Here is a 19,289-nt window from a genome sequence, read left to right as displayed (position 1 = left end):
GTGCCATTGCCATGGAAATGGTATTGAATATAGCAATAACACTATATTATGAAATGCAGAGAACAAAATGAGCTAGTCCTGCACACTACTGACAAGGTTTTTCATTTGCAGCCTACAGCTACAATCCAAAACTTACTAGGCTCCTGAGCTCTGAACTATAGGTGGCCAATGTACGAGGAGGAGTCTGGTTTCATATTCTTATTTGCATATACAACAAAATTAATTGGAACAGGCTTGAGGGGATGGAGTGTCAGACTGGGCTTCACAGGAGACGTGTGTGTGTGAGATAGAATGCACAGAATGAAAGGGTACATCACAGAATGAGTGGAGGAGGGTGCTGATATGCTTTAAGATGAGAAGGAAGCTGGAAAGCCCAACAATCAGCAAGGGAATGGGTGAGAACACACTAGAAAGGGAAGAGGAGGAAAGAGAAAAGAGGCTACAAAAGAAATGTCACCTTTTAGCATCATCTGCTGTCAGAACAACTGAGTTTAAAGCCACAATTTTAATTTGATTTGTTTCACGTTGGCATCCAAACTTTGTTCGGATTCCATCTGGCTACAGCTGAGAACTGTTTACAGTAAACAGAGTTTTTAAATGTGACTCATACAACAGTGCAGCTAGTGCTGTGGGGATGGGGGTGGGGGTGGGGGGGTGGAATGACTGATGTCCTTCCCACAGATTACGCCCTTAAATCAATTTAACAAAGTGATTCAAACCAACTAGTGAGGAGTTGATCAAAGTGGCGGCGACCTGAATAGCTGAAGGAGGAATGGTTTATTCTGCAGTGGGTGCTCAAATGGCTAAATATGACTGAGTGACCTCAGAATGTTTTTGAGTCACTTGCTCTAGCTGTTGTGATTTAAAAAGATTTTGAACATGGGCTCTTTCTACAAGGATTGGATATCACATATATCTATCTTCATGTGTGATGACTATATCCCAAAGTGAAGGACTTTCTATACCCATATAAGCAGCTGCTCTAATAAGTGCTTTCACCCTTTATGGAGAAGGCCAGGTAACTGTCACTGCACACCCCTAGTGTTTCTATCTCTGGGGAACAGCTTTAAATTCCAATCAAGGCTCCATGGGCTCTAAGGCTATGTCTACACTATCACTTACGTAGGTATAACTTATGTTCTGAGGTGGTGTGAAAAAACACACCCCTGAGCAACATAAGTTACACCAACATAGCACTGTCCACATCAGCACTTATGTTGGCAGCAGATACACTTCTCGTTGGGGGTGGAGTAATTATGTCAACTGGAGATCTCTCTCCTGTCAGCAGAGATGACTACATGAGAGATCTTACAGTGGCATAGCTGCATCAGTATAGATGTGTCGCTAAGCTCTCTAGTGTCGACATGGCCTATCAGTGGTTCTCAAATGCAGCCACCATGACCGCATGTGGCCACCAGGGGTTTTTCTTGTGCCCACAGCCTCCTGGGTTGTGATGGGTTGGGGTGGGGAGCTCTCCCCTTCCTGTTGCTCCCGAATCAACACCCCTTGGTGTTGATTGCTGGGGGGGTTGCGCCCTGCCCCCCTCTGGAGACACCTGGGGCACAACACTGGAGGAGCTTGCATCTGGTGAGTTCCGCACCTTCTCAGAGGCAGTGGGGTTCAGGCTTTGGGCTTCAGCCCTGTGGTAGCCAGTTAGTAGGCTCTGGCCATGGGGCTTTTGGTGCCAGACCTGGGCTTTGGCTGCACGCTCCAGCTACATGACTTTGAGCTCCGTCCCTCAGATGCAGGGGTTCAGGCTCCAGCTCCCTGCTGCCTCCCCTGGCCGCCGACCCCCATTGCCCCTGGCCCCTGCTGCCCGCCCCCCAATTCCCCATCCAGGGCTTAATTTGTCCCCAGGCTTGTGGGGGCTGAGTAAGTCTGCTATGAAAAGTGATACATCTATGTTTGTTAATATCATTTTTCACAACAGACTTAGCAGCTAGCAATAAATACATTACAATGATTTGGATGCGTGTATGTGCATATTTATTTGTTTTTCCTAAAGTTAAATATTTTAGGGAAAAGAGTAAGAGCAGCCACCAGCAAGAGTTGGTGGCTGGACTCTGAGGCCAACAAATAATTTGTCCTGAGAACCCTTGGATGAAAGCCCATCAGCTACTGTGCTATGGGACCTGAATTACACTGAGCTGTGACCTCAACATGAAATGCTCCCTCCTCACTGCCCCCTGCAAAAGATAAAAACTACTACATAAAAACTGAAATGAGACCTGGACAGGAAGAAAAAAAGGGGAAGAGAGTAATGTAGTCCAGTAATTCACAATTTTTAGTATACAGCCATAAATTTTAATGGTGTGACATGAGGGTCACAGTTGGTTAGTCTAGGATTTGAAAGAATTTGTGAGGGTGGAGCTAGATGTGAAGAAGAAAAAAAAGCTGTAGTAGCCAAATAGCTTCGAGGTGTCTAGTATGAATGTCTTTTCTAAACATTTTGAATTCTGCATATGAAATAGAATGGTGCAGTACTACTTAATTAGTATGCATAACACAACTCATCATCCACTGAAAGAATTCATGTTTCTGCAAAATTCAGTGACACAGAATCTAAGAGCCCAAATTCATCCTTAGTTTGACTCTGGTGAAGTCAAGAGTATAAGCCCATCGAAGAAACTAGTCCTAGGTACAGTCTTGAAACTGGACATCTGTAAACCTTTTGGAATGCTAGAGAAATTTCCACATGAGGGTAAGCGACTTTTCTTGATTCCTCGTGCCCTGTTAAAAATAATACCTCTTTTCTTTTTGATCCAATGCTTTCAGCAATGTTATTGCCTTTTTGTTGACTGTTTTTTTAAATTGAAAAATGGGGGACAGACACGTGGTACTGGGAGAACAAGTCCAATACAATATGAATATTTTTAGTGCAAAATTTTATTTCAGTTAAAACAGATAAACTGTAATGGTAGTGATTATCATTTATCATATGAAAACCACGAACTTTTCATGTTAAAAAGAAAGAAATACTAGATGGATTTTGGAATAATACCTGGAAAAGAGAAAAAACTGCATTTTCTGGGTAACAAAACATCGACTTAGAAAAATATTGAATAATTCTTTTCATCATTAAAAATAAATTCTCTTTCCTAAACAATGGGTAGAGTTAACCTTTCAGGCCGCTACTTTTTTTCCCTGCACTTTTTCCTTCCTTTTTTTTCTGTGCATCTGGACTTTTCTTCTCTTGCTCTGCTCGAACGGCTGCTTCTTCAGCGGCTAGTGCTTCTTGTTTTTTGAGTTCAGCCTCTAGTAGCTTACTTCTGTATGCTTCCCGAGCACTGAGAACCTTGCCTCGTGCTTCATCTAAGGATGCCTATCCAAAAACAAATCCCACCCCCAAACAAATGAGCATGCATATATATGATAAGGTTGAGTACCCTGACATTTATGTTTCTTGCTCCTGATTTTCTAGTTTCTCCCTTACTTGTTAATGCATATGCATTGTCTATAGTTCTGTGACAGAGTTGCTCAGTGATTACAAACAGGTGATCTTTTACATCAAGAAGAAGAGGAACAAGTTTACAGTAGTAGTTTACAACAATCTTCTTTTTAAAAGCATTTCTAGTACCATAAGCAATTAGTGTGGATAGAGGACTATCCACACTATCAGAAGTGACTATGGAACCTAAATATCATTGCAAGTCAAGCTCCTAAGAGCTTTTGTCACTTTTGAAAATGAGATTTAGGCACTCCTGAAAATTTTATGTTAAGTCCCATTTTCAAAAGTGACTAAGCTGTCCAAGTCCCTCTGACCTTCAATGAGACTTAGGCCCCAAACTCGCTTTTGAAATTTTCCCCCTTAACCTCTCCATGCTTCAGATTCCCCATCTGTAAAACAGGAATAATGATTCTTAGTTAACCTTGTAAAGTGCTCTGAGATCTATGGATGAAAACACTTTAAGTGCTGATTAGTGTGGCCAAGATGTTCAGAAGTAACTGAAGATTTTGAGTGCTGAACAACAACCCTCTAAAAATCAGCCCCTTTAAGATGTTCCAAGTTGGGCACCTTAAAATTAAGGCACCTAAAAAAAGCTAGTAAATTCTGAAGCACATTGTGTGTGCTTTATTAAGGACCCAGTCCTGCAAGCTCCCTTCACCCGTTGCAGGCCTGTAATCCATCAGTTTATGTTATATGCCTATTTATGTATTGTGCATCATTCAGTATGGCATATGGGAGCTTTTATGAAGGAGAAAGTTAAAATGACTGCAATAAATCAATCCATCTTATTGGAAGGATACTTTCACTGGCTTTTATCCAGCTCTAAAATATCAGGACTGGGGTCATTTGATTCATGGTGATTAATGCATCTCTGTGGCTTGCTTGTCAAAAATCATATTGCTCTTATTGACTCTTAAAGCTTAAGTCAATTTTGTTAAGGTATCTTTACCCACTTCAACTATTAAATAGATCCCAACCTTGACATACTGCACTAATGTTGTACCTTATGCTGAGTGTATTATTTGTAGCTGTGTTTCGTCAAGACTTAAGAACTCTAATAGCTTGCTAACTGGCCTTATGCAGATTTCAGAAAGACTGCAACATACCAATATTGTATTGTTCAATTGAAAACATCAGCAGTGATTATTTTTTTGTCAATCCAGTTTTTTATTTTCTACTAAGTTTCCTCTCCTTACTGAAAAAAGCTACATGGCTCTGCATCAAAAAAGGCCAAACTGGAAATGCCAGATCTAGTACATACATACAGGTATGTACCAAACACTCTGCTTACTTTCACTTTGAACCATCCTGCTATGTTGTTAATTACAAAGAAGTGCCCCTAGAAAGTAGTAGCTCAAGAAATGTATTCTAGAGTATCACCTCTACAGTGTTGTGTGACACTAATATTTTTCTGGGAACCTTGTGCTTTAACCATGGCTCAAGTGACATTTCAGGCTCATTTACTCTAATGAAGTGTACTTATTATCGAAGGCCAAATGGGTGTGTATGCATATGTGGCTGAAATCACAGAAAACCTATCTATGGACTTACTTGTATATGCTCATACATTTCAAGCATATTTTGCTTCAATAATGTGCGAGCATTTTGGTCTTTTTCTCTTTGTTCCAGAACCAGCTGCCGAAGCTCCCTAAAATGATTTATTTCTTCTGCTTTACGCAGCTCCTGCTGTTGAACGATAGACTCATTTCTTAGCACAGGCTCAGGCTCTGTTTTTCTGTAGGAAATACAAACATTATTTGTCTCACTTCACAGGCAGATTAGAACAGTTTTTACATGACTGATTGCCTGTATACAATATATCTAATTGTACAATTCAATGTTATATCATGATTCTAGGTATGGCTAAGGAGCCACTTTTATTCTCACCCATTGTTTACCGATGATCATAACTGGAAAAATTATTCTTTTGGCCAAAATTTCTCATACTTGATCCTTTGTTTTAAAATTTTGGTAAAATTGTGCTCATCCCTATTTTAGTTATCTGGATGAGAATTCAAGTGTTTCTCACAAAACAGGGATATTTTCAGATCTTTTTCATATTGCAATAACTCAACACAATTTTTAAATGGTATGTGCTCAGTGAGTACCTGTAAGAGTTTTGATGATGTTAATAAAAATTGATTGAGAGATAAAGATGCTATAAACTATTGAAGACATAACATAAAATCCTAGAAAGAGTCAAGAATGTGACAAGATATTGGGTCAAACTGTCTGCTGTCTTAATTTCATTCTCTTCAGTATTATACCAGTTTCCTTCCCAGTTAAAGCACTGATTCAGGAAATTGTCTTTATGCAGGACCGCACTTCAATATGTGCTTAACTTTAAGCAAGTGTGTGATGTTGCACTTCATATGATTTTATGAAAATATGCTAATGAGTGTGAATATAATGTAACTGGAATATGCTTCAAGCAAAAGGTCTCTTGTAAGGTATCATTACAAAGCTTATAATCTACTGAGTGTGTTCATCCTATTTGTATGCATGTATCAATCTTTTATCTGAAACTAGGAATATAAAATATAACTCTGAGGTCCTATTGTAGTTATGCGAAGTGTGGGCCATTAATGGTGGTTTAGAATTTTGATGACTTCCATCTTAAACTTGGTGCTTTTCCATTTGGAAGGAGGGGTGGGGACACATAGAGACAAAAGATTTCCGCCTTGTGCCAAAGCTATAAAAGGGGGTGGAAGAGAACAAAGGAGGTTCCAGTCATGAGAAATCCCCTAGTTACCACCTGAGCTGGAACTAACAAGGATTGTACTAGGGGAAAGGATTGGGCCCAGACTAGGAAGGAATCTAGTCTGTGAAAGAAGCTTATTGGAACATCTTTCAGGGTGAGATTTCATCTATAATCAGTTTCTTAAATGTATTAGGCTTAGACTTGCATGTTTTGCTTTATTTTACTTGGTGACTTGCTTTGTTCTGTCTGTTATTACTTGGAACCACTTAAATCCTACTTTTTATACTTAATAAAATCACTGTTTGCTTATTAATTAATCCACAGCAAGTAATTAATACCTGGGGGAGTAAACAGCTCTGTATATCTCTCTATCAGTGTTATAGAGGACAGACAATTTATGAGTTTACTCTGTATAAGCTTTATACAGAGTAAAATGGATTTATTTGGGGTTTGGATCCCACTGGGAACTGGGTATCTGGGTGCTAGAGACAGGAGCACTTCTTATGCTGATTTCAGTTAAGTCTGCAGCTTTTGGTGGACGTGGTTTGGATCTGGGTCTGTGTTTGCAGCAGGCTAGCATGTCTGGCTCAACAAGACATGGTACTGAAGTCCCAAGGTGGCAGGGAAAATGGCTCAGAGGTAGTCTCAGCACATCAGGTGTCAGTCCCAAGGGGGTCTCTGTGACCCAACCCATCACAATGTGCTTAAGTTCCATTGAAGTCAATGATGTGCTTAAGTGCTGGCCTGAATAGGAACGGACTTAAAACATGCTTCAGTGAACTGGGGCCTAAGTGTGTCTATATCTAGATAGCTGCACATTAACACACAGTAAAACATGTATTTATTCCAGTGAATAGACATATTTATTTAAATATATCATTACATTACATGTGCATTAAATATAGTACTTGAATCTTGCATCACACACTGACATACTGGAAGTGCACTAAATATGATTATTTTAATGTATGATAATTGAAACAAACACACATTAAAATAAATTTCCCAGCATGTGCATTGTCTGGATTCCACATATTTAATTCTCATGTCACACATTGTGCTATTGTTCAATTCCTTTTTTATTTATTTTTATACAAAGAAAATTAATTGCACTTAGATATAGTAAGGTATAGATTTTAAACACACAAAAGTCAGGTATCAAGCCAAATTCTGATATCACTTATACCTCTGTAAATGTGAAAAAACTATTGACTTCAGCTGAATTACTTCAGTTTCATAACATGAAAGTGAGCTCAGAATGCAATCGTGGTTTCTACAACTACTGTGACAAGCATATAAAAGCTAATACCATATACAGTAATTCAAAGTACTGCAGTCTATACTGTATGCACCCAGGGATGAGTTAGAATTGTGGAAACAACATAATGCATTTCTAACTCTTCTATTTGTAAATTCTTACTGTAAATACTGCATTAACATATTTTTTAGCATTTAATTACATTTGCTACAATTTACCTAATGTAGGGGGTTAGGTCTAGAGGTTCCCATTCCTTTTGCTGAGCTTGTGTGCTTGTGTCAGTGCCTGCTGGTGATGCTGTTATTTCAGGCACAAAAGAAACTGCATCTGCAATAAAATAGATTAAACTGGTTACTTTGTTTTGCCATGAAAATTCTCCTCTCCTTCTTAATAAAGTTCTATCCTCTTCTGGCTCAGCAGCACACATTATTACAGGCTGAGCAGGAGAACAACTAACACTTAGCGACTGCTATTTCTTGTGTTATCATTACAGAATCCTAGAAGATGGAAAGTATTGTACATCTGTCAAGGAACATTTTTAAACCTTCACAATATCTATTTTATATATAAACTTAGTTAAACCCATATTGCTCACAAACTACTATGGCCAATTTCAGCCATTTACAAGTTATTCATCTCCCCAAAGGATCTGAGACCAAAGGCAAAAGTGTGAGATAGATATGAGTATGTGAAATTAAGGGTTTATTACAGAAACAATTTTTCAACCTTTATTATATCTGGTGTCAGGAGAATGCTATGATACTGTAAGTGCTGATGGACCTAAAGCAAAACCCCAGGTCCAAAATCCTCTGAGCTTTGCGGGGGAAAGTAGAGTTGAATCCAAAATCAGAATTCAGTTTTTGACCCCATCTTCATAACAGACCAGATTAAAATCTTAGACTCATGTGCCCCCAGACTGTGGTTTGTTTGAATTTTTGATCCAAATGTTACAGCTCTGTTTCATCTCTAAATTATGTAGCATTTGAAATTTTGTATGAAATTAGTAGTTCTACCTCTTAGGTCAACACAGCCCAGAGACCCACTTCCAACGTGTCCATCTGGAGGATAAACAGTTTTGAAAAATTATGGTTGAAGAGAACTGGCATCTGGGTTAGCGAGTTCTTCTGAAGGCCTTGTCACTTTCCTCTGTCTCCTTGCACCCTTCTGCGGCGGGTGCTTTTTACCAGGTCAGTAAGGGCGGCAGCTACTGTGGTGAAGCCAGGCACAGCCTATAATAGCCAGTGAGGTCTAGGAAATGTGGTACTTGCTTCTAGGTTGATGGGGTCAGACAGGTCAATGCATGGACCTTATCCACCAGGGGATGTAGCCAGTCCTGTCCCATAGTGTACCCAAGGTATGTTACTTATCTCTGTCCCAGGTGGTATTTGGCAGGATTTGCAGTATGTCCCTGACCTCCTGAGGGCCTGCATAATCGCAGTGATGTGCGGTCTTCCTAGCTGCAGCTTTAGATGGCTATGTCATCAATATAGGCAGCTACATAATGGTAGTGGGGATGCAGCACATTGTCTATCAGTCACTAAAAGGTGGCGGCTGCTCCACGCAGGCCAAAGGGCATGGTCACAAACTGATAGAGGCCGAAGGGAATAGGGAAGGCTGTCTTTTCCCAGGATACCTTTGTCCGGGGGATTTGCCAGTATCCCTTAGCAAATCAAACATGGTACTCGGGGTTCCCAGTCTCTGTAGTAGCTCATCCACCTGAGGCATCAGATACATGTTGAATCTTGATATAGCATTGATCTTTCTAAAGTCTATGTAGAATCTTGTTGAGCTATCAGGTTTTGGCACTAGCACAATAAGATTCTTCCACTCACTGTGGGATCCACTCAATGACCCCCAGGTTTAGCATAGCCAGGGGTGCTTCCCACATCTTCAGCAGGGGTTGATGATTCTCTGTCTGGGCATCATTGCAATGTGATGTTGGGTTAAGGGAGTCCCCCAGGGAGGGCAAAGAACACCATGGGGAAGGCCTGAGTCAGTTGTAGTATTTGGGCTTACTGCCTCCAGTTGATCTCTGACCCCACTGGCACAGGGATTTGGTCCAGGGATGTAATGGCTTGAGGCCCCACTTCTGGTTCTGGGGCATACGGGGCTATCAGATGTGATACATTTATGTGTTCTTCCATCTCACAGGCTGATGGATGTTATAGTCCATTGGCCCTACCTTTCTTACTACTTCAGATGGCCCCTGTCACTGGGCCAATAGTTTTGATTCAGATGTCAGGAGTAACACCACCACCCTGTCTCCTCGTTTGAATGTTCACATTGTGCCCCCTTGTTGTAGGTACATTTCTGGGTTTGTTGGGCCTTCAACAGGTTTTCCTTGGCAAATCTCACTAGTGTTTTCAGGTGTACTCTTAGTTGGAGCACATACTGCACTGAGCCCATGACCAGAGACTCCTGTTCTTCCCATGCTCCCCAAAGGAGGGCCAAAATTCCTCTGGGTTGCCTCCCATACAGAAGGTCAAAGGGCAAGAACCCCATGGTGGCTTGTATGATCTCCTGTACAGCAGATAGCAATGATGATAGCAGTTGGTCCCAGTGCCAAGGGTCTGCATCAATGAATTTGCTCAACATGGCTTTCAGTGTCCCACTGAACAGCTCCACCAACCCAGCCATTGGCAGATGATAGACAGAAATCCTGAGTGCTTTGATATTCATCAGTTTGCACAATTCCTGCATCAGTTCAGACAAGAAGTTGAATCTCTTGTCTGTCAATGCCTTCATATTCTGATCTTCATGAATTCATTCGCTATGGTGGGTGCATTAGTTGTGTCTAGCGGGTTGGCTTCAGGGTACTACATGGCACATTCTACTATCACTAATATATAATGGTGGCCTTGTGCGTTCTTCTGAAGGGTGCCCAATAAATCCATTCCTACCCATTTGAAGGGTACCCACCACAGAGAGCAGATTAGGGAGGACTTTGGAATCCCTTTGGACCCTGTCAACTAGCATTTGGGGCACAAGGCACTGAAGTTGTGCACTTCTTTGTGGATGCCTGGCCAGAAGACTCTAAGGGCCAACCTCTCCAGTGTATTTTCTCTCCCTAAGTGTGGTAACCTCCTGTAGAACTTCTTGGGTACCAGCAGACGTCACTTGTGGGGGAGGGGACTTGGCGGTCTCTCATCACTCAGTGAAGCTGCTTGTTCCAGAGTTCGAAGTGGGGGCCACTGCTTTGCCCATTGGGTTTCGCCCTCCTCCCCATCAGAGATGGCCACCTGCTCCCAGGTGTGGCTTAGTGTCTAGTCCTCTTGTTGTTCCTTCACAAAGTCCTCATCTTCTGGTAAGCCAATCATGACTTACTTCCTCGGGTGTCCCCGGAACTAGCGGGCTGCTGAGTTGGTGTCCCTGGCTATCCCGAGGAGCCCTCCTCCAGGGTCTTCTGCCATGTCTTGACCCATAAGCCTGCTCGTTTTCAGCTCTGGGTTGCTTTCTGTGGGGGATTCCTGCTCCACTGCTTCAGGAGCTCCCTAATCCACTTCCAGGCTTGCCCTCAAATGATCAAGTAGGTCAGGGTGGCTACTAGGCTGACTCGGCAAGTCTCCATGTGTCCTCCTACCCTCAGCAGCATGTTTGTCACAGGGTAGAGTCACACGTCCCCATGGATGCGCTCGGGGTAGATCAGAGCATCTAACATATTGGGACACTCTATCATGTTTGCCTGTACAATGGTTTGGCTACACCTGGAGACTACCAGGCCCATCTCTTCAGCTCTTTGACCCATACCTGCAAGCAGCATTTTGGCTGGGCCCCACTTACAATCTCTAGTGCCTGCCATCCATGCCTGGCCATAGCTGCAATCCATAAAGGAACACTCCTGCCTAACATGCTTCCTGTGCACACTCAAAGCAGCTCCCCTTCAGGGTCAGAGGTGGCTGGTTCCCTTTTGGGGCTGTAGGGTCTCCAAGTGGGGCATACCCCTTTCCTTGGCAATCCTGGTCCCCTCACCGCTCCACCTTGGTCATGTCTTCTGGGTGGGAGCAATCCAAAGGGGGGCGGCTGGCTCAGCCACCCTCAGCCTCCTCTCCTAGCATGGCCCTCACTAGGGTTCGGTGTCCTGGTTCTGGGAACCCCTGTCCTCGGTGTCGGTGAGACTGGACTATTTTGGCCAGCACGTAGTTATCCATCAGGGTCATGGCTTCCACCAAGGTGATGTTAACCACACCACTGTATAAACCCTACACGGTGGTATTTGCTGTATTCCTTTTACTTTGACTATGAAATGCTGCAAAAGCTGTGGCAAATTTGACTACAAGTACTCAGGTAAATTTCAAGATATAATGGCGCTCACTATAGTTTGTTTCTATGAAAGTATCTGGTTCCTTTATTTAATACAGCAACCAACAAGAGACTTTTAAAGATATTATTGGAATTTTCTCCCCAGCAACAAGAAAGGTAGTTCTTGAGCACTAAAAGATTTTACTTCTAGGCTGGAAGCATTTGTGTCAGTATTTGCAGATAACTGTAGCTGTTTCAAATTAATTTTTAAAAAGAGTTTTGAAATGCTTCATATGAAAAGCTATATGTGCATTCATTGCTGTTAAAAAAAATTGCTCTCCCCCGCTGGATGATCCTCCTAAATTGAGTATATAGGTATAATGACAAACTCAATTAATAAATATCAAGAAATAAAAATTAAATTAAATTGAAGGTCCAAATCGCTACTGAAATCTAATCGCTAAGCTGGCATATTTAAAGCTAATCACAAATTCATCGTATCTAAACTCCCTATTTTCCAGTCTAATTACTTGACTCTAAGTTCCTGTTAAGGCAGGGAGGGAAATAGAATTCACAGAACTGCTCATCATAGAATCATAGACTTTATGGGTCTAAACATTAAAGCTGAATTCCTGATGTCATCCCATGACTCCAGGAGCTGCAGCCCTAAGCCCAGGTCTACAGTGCTTATGCCTTGTGTGCAAGAACTATATCACCTTCCTTTCCTTCTCCCACACAAATTTCGTGCTATATGGACTTTACCAGGACAGCCATTCTCCCAGAATAGGGTCAGAAGGGCCCATTATGATCATCTAGTCTGACCTCCTGTACAATGCAGACCACAGAATCTCACCCACCCACTCCTGTAAGAAACCCCTAACCTATGTCTGAGCTACTGAAGTCTTCAAATCGTGGTTTAAAGACTTCAGGGTGCAGAGAATCCTCCAGCAAGTGACCCGTGACCTGTGCCCCACACTGCAGAGGAAGGCGAAAAGCCCCCAGAGCCAATCTGCCCTGGAGGAAAATTCCTTCCCAACCCCAAATATGGCGATCAGCTAAACCCTGAGCATATGGGCAAGATTCACCAGCCAGACACCCAGGAAAGAATTCTCTGTACTAACTCAGATCCCACCCCATCTAATATCCCATCACAGACCATTGGGCAAATCTACTGCTAATAGTCAAAGATAAATTAATTGCCAAAATTAGGCTATCCTATCATATCATCCCCCTCCATAAATTTAGCAAGCTTAGTCTTGAAGCCAGATATGTCTTTTGCCCCCACTGCTCCCCTTGGAAGGCTATTCTAGAACTTCACTCCTCTGATGGTTAGAAACCTTCGTCTAATTACAAGTCTAAACTTCCTGATGGCCAGTTTATATCCATTTGTTCTTGTGTCCACATTGGTACTGATCTTAAATAATTCCTCTCCCTCCCTGGTATTTATCCCTCTGATATATTTATATAGAACAATCATATCTCCCCTCAGTCTTGTTTTGGTTAGGTTAAATAAGCCAAGCTCTTTGAGTCTCCTTTCATAAGACAGGTTTTCCATTCCTCGGATCATCCTAGTAGCCCTTCTCTGTACCTGTTCCAAAACTTTGAATAAAACTCAAGATTTTAAACAGGATATTTTAAAATTTATACATGTTCAATGCTTCATCTCTTTACAATTCCAACTTTCCCTCAGGTTGACATCAGTTGTATTTTTTATTACACAACTTGTGCATAACACTATGTCATTCTGTGACAATGGGATTAAATGAGTCAAGATTGTTTTGATTTGATGAGAGTTTAATTTACTGAGAAAGCTTCACTGTTTTTGCTCTCCCGTGTATATCAGGCAGAGAGCACAACATTTTCATTTACTGCTGATGTCTTTTTCAGCCGTTGAATTTTTAATCTTAAATACAAACATGGCCAGATTACGCCAATCTTGATCCCCTTGTGGTCCTTCCCCAAATGGGAAGGAGAACCACCTACACAAGAGCCCTGGCCTGGGTTAGTGTTGGGTGGGGACCATCACTTCTCTTTGGCCGAACTGGGACTCTCCCCTCCCTGGATCACTAGTCTCTGTTTTTAGAAGGACTGTTGTCTGTCCTGAAGGCCTCAGCTATTACCCACTAGAGCAGCGTGGGGAGGCCTCTTCCATCACTAGCCCAGCAAAGCAAAGACAGGACTGCAGAAAGGAGGTTTTCTTCTCCTCCTAGCCCATGGTCTTCTGCAGGGGTAGTGTTGGCGAGGGCCCTGGAAAGCAACAAGATGTTCCATTAAGACATTCTTGCCTGTTAGAGAGTTCATGTCTCACTTCATATGTCTCAGAGAGCTATTTTGCAGGCTGTCTGCAGAGTCAGGCAAGTGATACTACATCAGTTACACTTGATTCACATTTCAAGTTTTTCTTTGCAAGCATGAGGGCTAGAAAAATAACCTTTTTAAACATTAAAGCTGAATTCCTGATGTCATCCCATGACTCCAGGAGCTGCAGCCCTAAGCCCAGGTCTACAGTGCTTATGCCTTGTGTGCAAGAACTATATCACCTTCCTTTCCTTCTCCCACACAAATTTCGTGCTATATGGACTTTACCAGGACAGCCATTCTCCCAGAATATCAGCTGGCTGTGGCCTACTGTACCTTATTTGTGGTAGCTGGCCTATGGTACTGTGCATGGGGGGCTGAGCATGCAGCATATGGGTAGTGAAGGAGTCTTCTACATGGTGGTCTAGCAAGGGTGCTAAATGAAAAATTGTAAGTGTCTTTGGGCTATTCATCAGACAATTATTCTCCAGAACAAAACAACATTTACAAAGATAATGCACACAAAAATGCTCAAAGGCCCCTTTCTCCAATTGCCACTCTTTAAGGGACTGATCCAAAACCCATCAAAATCAATGGAAAGTCTTCCATTTACTTCAAGAGTCTTTGGATCAGAACCTAAATGCTCAATTTAGTTCAAATTCTGGCATTCAGTACATGGTTGGTGACCGTGTTAATCAAATGATCATGTCGCACTCATGTTCTGAGCACTCCAGACCCAAAACAGTTGAACTGTATTAAATGTATGAAATATAGCTGTGGTTTTAAAAATAATAAATGTGTGTCAAGTAAGGGGGGCAATTAGCAGGTTCAGGATAAATGAAACATATGATCAACATTTCTGATTTACTGAATGAGTATGATACAATTTTACTCAGAAAATTAATCTGCTGGAAATGCTGCCGAGAATTTTTTCATTACTGTGTATCCCTTAACACAGTGGTTTTCAAATGTTTTACGCTGCATACCCCTTTCCAAATAATGTAGTCTACCACATACCCCCATCTAAAATAGGGTTATAATATACCTATGAAAACAGAAAAAAAAGGTCTGTAAGGGATAAATTCGCCATTTCAGGATTTTTCTCATGATGAGAGCTCACATAACCCTAGGGGTACGCGTACCTCAGTTTGAAAAACACTGCTAAATTTAAAATTGGCTCTCTTGTACAAACCTAAATGGCCAGCAGTAAGACAGCAACATTTTGTATATATTGTCGGAGAAGTCTTGACATCAGGTGTCTCTCTCTCCAGGTAAGGGGAACTCATCCTAAAAGCAGCTGCAGGATAACTATTAATTATGGGGACTCTGTTTTACAACTTAATATACAAGGAAATAAAAATTCGAGATTTAACTCAATTTAAAATGTAAGAAGTAGCTATTGCAGTATACATATAAAGCACAAGACATGGTGGGCTAGGCGTCAATTTCTAGGGCTTTATGTTCTGATATATAGAATTATTTTCCTATTTGGCAATGTATTAGTGTTAACAGTTTAATGAGTGGGTGTGGACATATTCTTGATTCTTGCACATATTAGTCACACATTTGAATTCCACCCAAATTCACAGAGACCAATGTTGTTACAATCAGATTGGTATTTGATATTGTGTACTCTCTGGTGGGCTGATCTCAGTACTATTCTTAGCAGAAAGGTGCTGCAACAAAAAAAACCACCAGGACTCTTGTTGGAATTCTCACAGAGTCCAGAGATTGTTAGGAAATGAAAACTGAACTACCCCTAGAAATATGCCCTACCAGAAAGTTGGATGACATTTGTAGAGTCTGTGGAGAAGCTTGTGCTGCTACAGTATATGCTGCATGTGCTCTGTGGCTAGTACATCACTTTCCAGAACTGTCAGTCTGGCCCTTTTCATAAGCATGACATTAAAACAGAAAATGAACATCAAGAAATAGTAATGTCCTTGAATCATGGTGACTATTTCAGCTTCTGAATTCATTTTTAATATTTCTACAGCTATGACCTCTACAGCAAACATAGTTCAATAGGGTATGTGTTTTTGCAATGAACGTACATAAATAACACTACTATGTTTACTAGTTAGAACCCCAATGTGCACTGAACAATTTTGATGAGAGCTATGTTATCCATTTGCCATCAGCATTTAATGAGAAAGGTTGTTCAGATCAAAAGAGTAACACACGATGGGATGTTTAATCTCCTAGGATCACATGTCTGTATTAAAAAATAGGCTAGGACATGCATGGGCCATAATTTAGAATGCATCACAGAAAAGTCTGTACTACAGCGATTCACAGAATTTTCATTTTGGCAACCTCCTGCCTGCCATGTAATTACTCCTTATGAATAACTTTAAATTAGAATTCTTCTAGGTAGGACAACTTGTTTTGCAGAAAAGTTAAACCCATACCTCCTTCTCCTGGACCCAGTGCAACACTGACACTTTCGGGCTCAGCTGTGCGCTCTGTGGAACCCTTCTGTATGCACTTATTAACAAAATGCATACGTTCCTGAAAAGCCTAGAAAACAAAAAATGATTTAGTCTAGATAATTAAAAAATAGATGTACTGCAAGCTACTTTAAATGTCAAAGAATCTTTTTTAAAAAGGAAACTGTAACAAATAATGCAAGAAATCTTTGAAAAGGAATTTTTAGCTCTAGTAAACACTTAGTAAGGGTTGATATATGATTTATGATTATTGGTGAGTAGTTTTGTTTTGATAAGTAAGAAAGTCATCCCTCATGGCTGATTAGTGAGCCACTGAAAAAAGGATAAATCTGGGAGAGTGACTTGTGTCACAAATATACTCTAGAGGGGCATTGTATCAGATTGCTTAAATCTTCTCTGAAGCAATAACAATTTGTCAATATCTGACATTCAGTTTTTCAATATATGTTTTAAAAACATCTGTTATTTAGTTTTAACATGCCATACTCATGGGAAATAAAGTTACATTGCTATTTATGTCAAGTGCACCTTAAGTAAATGGGCAGGAATTTGATAAATAAGTCCTCATGATTGTGGTTCAGTAAAACGAAGAGTACGCAATAAAATTTTAATAACAGCTTAAAACTCAAGTGGCTGACTTTTTTATCACTGCAAGTCTTTGCATACTGAATATATACAGTATATGCCACATATATGATACTAATGCTGTCTGGAGCATCTATAAACAATGCATCATTAGGCTGGTGTCTATAACTCTTCCTGAGGCAGGAAGCAAAAATTGAGATTTTTACACAGATCTAGTGCTGGGTTACCTGCAAATATATCCGGAGAAACAAAGCCTGTTTTACACATTCCCTTTCCTCCTGTTATGGCATCATATAACATATATTGTGTCAGTGTGACAGTCAGAACTGACATAAGAAATCAGCAATACAAATAAATATTTAAACAAATATCTTTCCCCCTTAGATTAAGCAATTACTGTTGTAATCATTTGGTGCTGTTTAACTGTTAGCACTTACACAGTAAAAACAACCTGTTGTTAACCATAAAGAACAGAACACTGACAAAAACCAGAATTTAAAGTGCTACTCACTAACTACTAAGAATGAGAGATTCTGTAGAAGTTTGGACTGTATTCTTAATACTATGATCTGTTTTTTTGAAAATTAAAAAAATTCTCTAAAAATTGCTTTTGCATTTCATTTAGATTTAACAACAGTAAAAAGAAGTAATAAACTAATAAATAAAAAACTCTCTTTACTCCGGGCCAAATCCCAAAGTCTTTCCTCAGGCAAGAACTACCCCTGACTTCAATGTTTTTCCTCAGTAAGCTTTTCAAAATCTATCTCTGTGAAATTTGGGCCATGTTTCTGCAATCAGATGCTCACAGGTGCAAGGATTGGGCTGTGTGAGTCTGATTGCAGGAGTAGGGCCCAATTAATGGATATGAAGCATTTCCTTACAGGTTTGTCCCCAGGGGAAGGCCGTTAATCCACTCCCGTGGGTACTTCTCACTCTTTAAACTGTAAAGGAGTATTTGTGGCACCTTAGAGACTAACAAATTTATTAGAGCATAAGCTTTCGTGAGCTACAGCTCACTTCATCGGATGCATTTGGTGGAAAAAGCAGAGGAGAGATTTATATACACACACACAGAGAACATGAAACAATGGGTTTATCATACACACTGTAAGGAGAGTGATCACTTAAGATAAGCCATCACCAGCAGCAGGGGGGGGGAAGGAGGAAAACCTTTCATGGTGACAAGCAAGGTAGGCTAATTCCAGCAGTTAACAAGAATATCAGAGGAACAGTGGGGGGTGGGGTGGGAGGGAGAAATACCATGGGGAAATAGTTTTACTTTGTGTAATGACTCATCCATTCCCAGTCTCTATTCAAGCCTAAGTTAATTGTATCCAGTTTGCAAATTAATTCCAATTCAGCAGTCTCTCGTTGGAGTCTGTTTTTGAAGCTTTTTTGTCGAAGTATAGCCACTCTTAGGTCTGTGATCGAGTGACCAGAGAGATTGAAGTGTTCTCCAATTGGTTTTTGAATGTTATAATTCTTGACGTCTGATTTGTGTCCATTCATTCTTTTACGTAGAGACTGTCCAGTTTGGCCAATGTACATGGCAGAGGGGCATTGCTGGCACATGATGGCATATATCACATTGGTAGATGCGCAGGTGAACGAGCCTCTGATATTGTGGCTGATGTGATTAGGCCCTATGATGGTATCCCCCGAATAGATATGTGGACAGAGTTGGCAACGGGCTTTGTTGCAAGGATAGGTTCCTGGGTTAGTGGTTCTGTTGTGTGGTGTGTGGTTGCTGGTGAGTATTTGCTTCAGATTGGGGGGCTGTCTGTAAGCAAGGACTGGTCTGTCTCCCAAGATCTGAGAGAGCGATGGCTCGTCTTTCAGGATAGGTTGTAGATCCTTGATGATGCGTTGGAGAGGTTTTAGTTGGGGGCTGAAGGTGATGGCTAGTGGCGTTCTGTTGTTTTCTTTGTTGGGCCTGTCCTGTAGTAGGTGACTTCTGGGTACTCTTCTGGCTCTGTCAATCTGTTTCTTCACTTCAGCAGGTGGGTATTGTAGTTGTAGGAATGCATGATAGAGATCTTGTAGGTGTTTGTCTCTGTATGAGGGGTTGGAGCAAATGCGGTTATATCGTAGCGCTTGGCTGTAGACAATGGATCGAGTGGTATGATCTGGATGAAAGCTAGAGGCATGTAGGTAGGAATAGCGGTCAGTAGGTTTCCGATATAGGGTGGTGTTTATGTGACCATCGCTTATTAGCACCGTAGTGTCCAGGAAGTGGATCTCTTGTGTGGACTGGTCCAGGCTGAGGTTGATGGTGGGATGGAAATTGTTGAAATCATGGTGGAATTCCTC

The 19,289-nt window shown here is 41.2% G+C and overlaps 1 protein-coding gene across 2 annotated transcripts in view; it reads right to left on the bottom strand.

Annotated features, from left to right (window-relative positions):
- Positions 1–305: 305 nt before the first annotated feature.
- The window catches only part of ADGB (androglobin), a 228,747-nt gene continuing 209,763 nt past the window's right edge, over positions 306–19,289 (bottom strand). The window contains exons 32-35 of one of the 2 annotated variants that reach the window (XM_038395342.2): positions 16,356–16,464; positions 7,626–7,734; positions 5,000–5,183; positions 306–3,322 (exon numbers count right to left, since the gene is read on the bottom strand). In XM_038395342.2, the coding sequence (XP_038251270.1) occupies positions 3,116–3,322; positions 5,000–5,183; positions 7,626–7,734; positions 16,356–16,464 (609 nt within the window). In that variant the 3' untranslated portion in view covers positions 306–3,115. The remainder of the gene's footprint in view (positions 3,323–4,999; positions 5,184–7,625; positions 7,735–16,355; positions 16,465–19,289) is intronic. The other variant, XM_038395345.2, reaches the window with a different exon arrangement.

Source organism: Dermochelys coriacea, chromosome 3, assembly GCF_009764565.3.
Source record: "Dermochelys coriacea isolate rDerCor1 chromosome 3, rDerCor1.pri.v4, whole genome shotgun sequence".
Classification (NCBI taxonomy): domain Eukaryota; kingdom Metazoa; phylum Chordata; order Testudines; family Dermochelyidae; genus Dermochelys; species Dermochelys coriacea.
This window is presented reverse-complemented; position numbering and strand designations above follow the sequence as displayed.